The sequence below is a fragment of the Meriones unguiculatus genome, chromosome 11 (genome assembly GCF_030254825.1).
Source record: "Meriones unguiculatus strain TT.TT164.6M chromosome 11, Bangor_MerUng_6.1, whole genome shotgun sequence".
In the NCBI taxonomy this organism is placed as follows: Eukaryota; Metazoa; Chordata; class Mammalia; order Rodentia; family Muridae; genus Meriones; species Meriones unguiculatus.
In genome coordinates, this window is record NC_083359.1 from 78,283,308 (window position 1) to 78,291,121 (window position 7,814).

Below are 7,814 nucleotides of genomic sequence, written 5' to 3' on the forward strand. Positions count from 1 at the left end.
TAGGTAAAGGTGACTGCTATCAAGCCTCCCATGAGAGCGCGCTCTCTCTCTCTCACATGCACACATACATTCACACAAAAAAATGTAATTTTAAAAAATTAAAAGAGAGACAATTGTGTTTTAAAAATTATTTCCCTTCAAATATTTAAAGTAACCAAAGAAGAAAGAGTGAGGAATGAAATGGGTATTATACTGTGTGCTGACCAGGGAAAAAAACTCTACAGTACTTTTGTCAAGTATAAGAAAGCTATCAAATGCTCTCTATAAAATGTTGAGCTTCTGAAGTTCATAGAGAATATGAGTGTGTGTGTATAAAAGTTTACCACACGCAAGCATGGAAATGGAGGGAAGTCATACATAGATGAATATGAACCCAGCCCACACCTTGACCATAATCAAACCTACCAGCACAGGAGGGTAGACATATATGCCTCTGATGTCTACACTCCGAAACAGACACATTGTTAGCACAACATGACAGCCCCAGACAAATAACCTGGGGGAGCACTGGATGAAGCAAACCGAGGAACACTGAATAAAATAAATGACTGGGTTTGTTTCTTTTTCTGAGATAGGGTTTCATGCTGTTGCCCAGGCTATAGTATATAGCCTATACTGTCCTTGAACTCGTAGCATTTCCACTGCTTCAACCTCCCTAGTACTAGGATTACAAATACAAGCCACCACATCTATCTCTGATTTGATTTCTTTAAAAAAATTATATATATATAATATATTATATAATATATAATACACATATTAAAATTATATATATATAATTTATATATATTTGATTTCTTTTAAAATTTATATATAACATATTATATAATATATAATATACATATTAAAATTATATATATATATATATAAAAATATATATATATATTAGCTGGGCATGGTGGTACACACCTGTAATCCCAGCACTCAGGGAGGCAGAGGCAGGCAGATCTCTGTGAGTTCAAGGCCAGCCTGGTCTATAAAGCCTGGTCCTTGGCTCTGAGCACTTACCCAGGATGCAGTATTCTGAGTGCTAACGTGAAGAAGGTCCAGGCAAGCCAGAACACACTGAGAACCCGGCCAGGGACACATAACAATTAAAAGACATGGCCCTGGTTTGGATTCTAGATGTCAGCATAAAAGACATTATCAGAATGGTTCACATAATTACAACGTGAACTTTTAATAAAGTGTGGCAAAACAGACATCGATACAATTGCCATCTTTAGCAATTTTTCCTGGGACAGTCCAGCAACAGTGAGCACATTCATTGCTCCATAAAGCCGTCATTACCATCCATTTCTAGAAATAGAAACTCGGCGTCTGTTGGACAATCAGTCCCTCTTGCCCTCTCCTCCCACCGCTTAGTTGTCGCCATTCTTTTCTTTCCTAGGAATTTGAGCATCTTAAGGACCTTCTGAGAGGGGACTCATACAGCATTGCGTTCGTTCTGCTGTGCCTCGCGTAATGTCTCCAAAATGCAGGTGCGCTGCAGCATATTTCAGAATTTCAAGGCTGGGTAATACTCTGTTGCCTTTATGCACCTCATTTTGTTTACATGCTCATCTTTTTAAGTGATACAGTGGGGGTTGAGCCCAGGGTCTTATACACACTAAGCAAGGATTCAGCCTCAGATCCACATTCCTAGTCTTTAATGTTTTTTATTTTTATTTTTATTATTTTCTTTAAGGCTTTGAGGGTTAATTCAGTGGTAAAGTCCTCACCTTGAGAGAGCAAGGCCCTGGGTTCTGTCTCCGGCATCGGGGGGAAAAAACAAAAAATGTCTTAAGAAAATTGAGACAGGGTTTTGTCAAGTGCAGGGCTAGCTGGAGCTCAGGCCTCCCTGCTAGCCCCCATGGGCTAGGACTCCAGGCGTGGATAGGATTAGAGGTATGCGCAAAGGTAGCAGTTTATGCTACATGCCTGGCTGCATTGGTTTCATGATGGGTATTTAGATTGTTCCTACATTTTGCCTCTCGTGAACAATGCTGCTGGGGCAATTGGCCTGTATTTGGACTTTTACCTTAGCGTAATCTTTCAGTGCAAAATAGCCTGAATCTGGTGTCTATAGTGACAAACAAGTGTAAGGACATGCATGTTACCATGTTAGGAGGCGGAGGGGTGTGTTATTTGCAGGCTACTCTTAAATGCATCTGAGAAAAAAGAAAGAAAAAGAGAAAAAGGAAAATACTAAAAATCGATGACTGAGTAGAGGGCATGAGTTCCCTGGCATAGTCTTGCAGTATTTGTATGTCAAAATAAAAAAAAAAAAAAATACACAAGAAAGCAAGGAAGACAGAAATTTCATTGACAATGATCAGGCCTCATGGGGAAGGGGGGATCAATGACAAGCCATCCCTCACAGGCCTCCATGTAATGGAAGGAATTGGGCGGGGCTTGGTATCCACCACAGCCTAATGGGGCAGCCCCAGTCACTGTGCTCTGCTGTTCGCGCTTCTCAGCCTCTCTCTGCTTCTACTTGAGGGGCTTCCGTTCCTACAATTAATTTATTCATGTCCTCTCTTCCCTGTTATCAGCTTGCTTATAGCTTTTTTTTTTTCATGGCTTCTCCCTCCCTCTTCTCTCTCTCTCTCTTTCTCTCTCTCTCTCTCTCTGTTTGTGAGTGAATGCATGCTCATGTGCTGGCTGTGTCTGCCATCTTCCTACAGTTTAGACAGTTCAGCCATATGGTACAGAACAGAATGAACTGGAATGGAAGGCACGGCAGCTTTGTAATTTAAGCGTATGTAATGGCTTTCCAGTACAGCTTTAAAGACCATGGTAATAGTAGGTGTCGTTCAGAGGTTTAATATGGAGGCTGTAATGTTAAGAAATAACAAACCACCGAATTTCACTAGGCATGAGAATCTCTACTTGATTCACTTGAAAGATGTGGGGGTAGGGGAAAGACACTATGTATGAAAGTTTAAAGAGAATCAGAAACAAATTTTGATACAGTCTTGGAGCAAATGAAGGTTGATCATCAGAAAACTGTTTCATTCTCCCCCTCCCCCCTTCTTTCTCTCCCTTCCTTATTTATTCTTTCTTTGGACAAAATTTATTATGTATAAGGCAACATGAGGAGCGCTGTGGAGACTATATATCGACTAAGATGTGACCCCTGGCACAGGAAGCTTTAAGCATGTCCAACTGCCTCCCACTGGCTGCAGGTGCCCCAGGAAAGCTATAAATATGGCCCAATACATTTGGTGATGACAATATCATGTTGCAAAGGTTGCAAAGTGTCAAAGGTTGCTCTGGACTGGTGCTTCTTCAGTGGCCATTGTCACAACCTATTTGGGATGACTTATTCTGTTGAGACTGAGACAGAATTGAGAAGCTAGGTGGGGTGCAAGCTGGGGCTCCTCTAGAACATTCAGGAACTGGGCACAGTTGGGCATCGCAGGCATAGGCATCTGCTCTCATTGGCCAGCAGGCAGGGTCCCAGTGGTCAATGGGTTTACCAGGCAGCTGTTGATGCAGTCAGGAAGGTTAGGGTCACAGGTGCTGCTGGTAGGCAGATCTGAAGCTCATTTTACTTCTTCAGTAGTTCAATGGCAGTTGTCAGTTCTCTGAACTAGGAGCTTGGGTCTAGGGAGAACAGGGCACCAGTTACAAGCCAGGTTGTCCAGGATCCCAGCACTGGAAATTGGAAAAGCATGCATACATTTGGAAGCTGAGTGAGAAATTGGGAATATAAGCTGGGCTACTTGAGAGCCCAGCATCAGGGATCATAAGACACATGGTGATGGATCCTACGTGACTTCAGGTCAACAACTGTTCAGCCTTCAAGCCACACTGTTGCTTTGTTTCTTGCTCTCTGCTTCTTTGTTCCTGTCCCAGCTCAGCTCACGCTACTGAAAGTAGGGAAGGAAAAAGCACTTGAAAGAAGGCTTCATTGGATTTCGCGTGCACAGGGGATGCAGTGCAGGAGAGTGGCTCCAGGTGACAACCCTAGTATCTCGAGCAGCTTGAGGGAGATGCTTGGACCAATCACAGCCATTCTTCTGGGGTCAATTAGTGGCCCTTGCTCCAGCCAAGTAGAGCCCGGCCTCTAAGCACCAATCACTGTAATTAAGGATTGTGTGGCAAACCAAGCTTCAGCCTTGCTTCTCATCACCAAGGAAAGTGCTCCCCGTCTCACAGTCTGATACAAACTGCTTCAGACAGCTCTCGCTGTCTTGCACCTTTGGGAGCTGGGGGCAATCAGCTGCACTGTTGGCACAGTCAGCTCAAAGTCTGTCACAGGTGGGCGTGTAAGAGTGGTCTGGCTAGTTCTTAGACAAACAGTCCTTTGGCTCAAGGCAGTTCAGGCCACAGGAGAGTTCGGTAGCTGATAATTAGGGAGTCAGATTGCCCCGCCCCCAAGTGATTTTGCTTATTTATGGGAAAATGAACCTTAGAAGGCATTCGTATAACGTAAGAACTTATCATTAACACGAATAGTGATTTTTAATAGGTTTTGAAAAATGCTTTAACAAAGTTTAATATCTGCCCAGTTTCTAGGGAGAGGTGACTCTGCTTAATCTGCTTATGCAGGGGGATTGTGGAGGATTTTGAGTTCAGTATCAGCAGGGTCCACAGCATAGAGAGCCTGTCTCAACGACAACAAAACATCATGATGACGACAACGATGATGACGATAAAATTAAGTCAGGCTTGTTGCCAACAGTTGCCATGGGAAGTTAGGGGTCTCCAGAGGAATAGAATTTAGATAATACGTATGTACGTATGTATGCATCTATGTATGTATGTGTATTGGATTTATTAGAGTGGCTCACAGGCTATGCTCCAGCTAGTCCAACAATGGCTGTCTACTAATGGAAAGTCCAAGAATCCAGTAGTTGTTCAGTCCACGAGGCTGGATGCCACAGCTCATGTTTAGTATACTCCAGAATCCCGAAGAAGTAGGCTCAAACGCCAGTGAAGGGATGGACTCGCTAGCAAGAACCAACAGGCACAGAGAGCAAGCTTCCTTCCACCCTGTCCCTATGTCAGCAGAAGGCGTGGCCCAGGTTAAAGATGGATCTTTCCACTGACAAGGTCTGGATTAGAGGTGGGTTTTCCCATTTCAAATGATATCACTAAGGAAAAAGAATTCCTCACAGGTGTGCCCAGCCATTTGAGTTTTAGTTAACTCCACATGTAGTCAAGTTGACAACCAAATAGCCATCACAGGCAGTGATCAGATGCTTGTAGGAAGCGCCTACTCCTTGGATGTAATGATACAATAATGACTATGTTAAGTTTTTTTTCTTGCAAATACTGTTTTCAAGAGGTGTTTGAACTAAAGGACTTTGCCAGATGTGGTTTGTCTGGGTACGTTCCTGTCCTCCTCTCCATCATCCCTTCTCTTCCTGGTTTCTGCAACATGAGGATGAAGGAGCATTGCCATCTGCTGTGGGGAATAGCCAGGAATTCCCCTATCAACAGATCCTCGTGTTTTCAAAAACAGAAAAGACAATAAGATTGTGTTTATTTTAAACCCATTTTGTTGTATTGGTTTTTAGACCTGAGGGAGGTGGGTTGGACCCCTTTTTTGCTTACTTTGGGTGTAAACATGCCTGAACACACAGGGCCCGGCCTAGCGTGAGTCTGACAGTTCTGCTGCCTCCGCTTCCTGTGTGCTGCATCACGCGTACAGGACTCACCTACTTCAGGCAAAATGTGGGAAAGCAGGCCACACTCCACAATGTCACCCCATGAGTCTATCCCAGTTTCTCCTTACTCTGGGCATTGAGACTAGACTAGCAGAGATGACGAGGCCCTGAGTGCAGGAGGAAGAGGACCGTTTTCAGCGTGACTTGCCTATCCTTTTGCCTCCTGGTTTTGTTTTCTCAGCTGTAGCTTGAACGAAGTGAAATCTGGCGCGTGTGACCTCAGCTCCTGGAAGGTGGAAGCAGGAGGACTGAACGCTGGTTTGAAGTCAGCCCGGACTTAAAAAAATAAGACCCCGTCTCAAGCAACAAAACAAAGCAAATGAGCAAACGACACAAAACCACCCAGCAATGAAAATAAAGCCAGAGAGCCAGGCGGTGGTAGCATGCCTTTAATCCCAGCACTCTGGAGGCAGAGGCCAGCCTGGTCTACAGAGAGAGTTCCAGGATAGCCAGCCCGACACAGAGAAACCATGTCTTGGAAACAGAACAAAACAGAACCAACCAACCAAACCAAACAAGCCAGAGAAGGGATAGCAGTACAGAGTAACTTAATTGTACCAATGTCATAGAGCAATACTGTTGCAAAGGGCTTCACCTCTTAGTGACTAGGTGGAGTCATTATTGTGGGGGTTCTGGACCTCAGAATAGGAGACCAGAGAGTCAACATTTTCCTTATCTGAAAGAAACAGACCGTGAAGGACAAATGTCTTCTGGGTTTACTTTCTTCATATGTGATAGCGTGATACTTCCTTCACGGTGTGGTGTCTCCTTCAGATGGGAGGACTCACTCAGTGACAATATGAAAGGCACACAGCACAGGGCTGGGTACCAGTGACGCAAGCAATTCTCTCTCCAAATGGGGAGGGGCACCCTGGGGCCAGGAAGAGGGCAGCGAAAGAAAAGTGTTCCTACCTCCTGGTGGTGACGCCGTGGCGTGTGAGCTGGTAGGAGGCACGCTGGGAGGATGGTTTTGCCAGGCACGGAAAATGAGCCAGTTACAGTAAGGCTAGGGGCTGGAGCGATGCTTTTCTAACCTGTAGCTTTGGTGCAGCATGATGAGCTGCTGCTTGCATCCTGGAAGGGAGGTGGAAGTCAGGCAACTGTTAACAGGCTTCGCCATCCAATTACTCACTGATCTTAATAGAAAAAAAAAAATGAGAAGATCCTCTGGGTTTTGCTGTACATATCTAGGTCATTTCAGCATTTTCACTCAGTCAGTCAATTCTGCACCACAGACACAAACCCACAACATCTGCAAGAAATGGGATTTCTCAAAAGTCACATGCATCTTTAGAGCAAGGCTGCCAAGTACAGAAATCTTACTTCTTAAAGCAGGCATGGCTTTTGAGGCAGCCACACCAAAAACCATGGAGGTGATTAATTTGAGATTCTACTGTGATTATTTTTTGAGGATTAAAACCCCACATTCTCCCCAAAATATTTCTAATATGTACCCCATTCTCTTGTGTTCATAGGGGAAACAAACAAACAAACAAACAAACAACAACAAAACCTTAGGGCTTGCTGAATCTTGCAGCAATGAACAGCTCTTCCCTGACCACTGAGGGCAGGATGGGCCCATTGTCAGATTCTGTTGCAACCTCTTGTTTTTGAGAGATATTTCAAGGGCAATATGGCCTCTTCCTAGGATTTCTACTGAGGTCATGCGGAAGGCTAACAGTAGAACCCTTTATCTTTTCCTGAGGCTTTAGCCAAGTCTTCCAGTGGCTAGTGGCAAAACACTCCTTTATTCCCAGTTTCCATCACCCGTGGATTAGCATGAATCATTAACATCTTGACACCTACTGGTGTCACTCACACACACACACACACACACACACACAGAGAGAGAGAGAGAGAGAGAGAGAGAGAGAGAGAGAGAGAGAGACTACTCCAACAAATAACTCCTGTGATACACAGTATTTGCTTGGAACTGCTCCTTTCCTAGCTGTTTCCTTTTCATCGCCCATTTTGTTCTCTTCCAGATCAGTTTTTTTTTTCTTAAATCTGCTGTCACACACACCTTGTGATCTTGTTTATGCTTCCCCTTTGTTATTTCCTCAGCTGCTAAGCCCTCTCTCCTCCTCCTCCTTTTCCTTCTTCCTTTCTTTTCACCTATCTAATGGATCCTTCCAGCCATTCAGAGATAAGCCAGGT

The 7,814-nt window shown here is 44.2% G+C and overlaps 1 protein-coding gene across 1 annotated transcript in view; it reads left to right on the forward strand.

The window, feature by feature from the left end:
- The window catches only part of LOC132646543 (collagen alpha-2(I) chain-like), a 44,637-nt gene extending 37,488 nt beyond the window's left edge, over window positions 1-7,149 (forward strand). The window contains exons 2-3 of the mRNA XM_060365090.1: window positions 1,391-1,481; window positions 5,839-7,149. Coding sequence (XP_060221073.1) covers window positions 1,391-1,465 — 75 coding nt within the window. The 3' untranslated portion in view covers window positions 1,466-1,481; window positions 5,839-7,149. The remainder of the gene's footprint in view (window positions 1-1,390; window positions 1,482-5,838) is intronic.
- The last annotated feature ends 665 nt before the right edge of the window (window positions 7,150-7,814 follow it).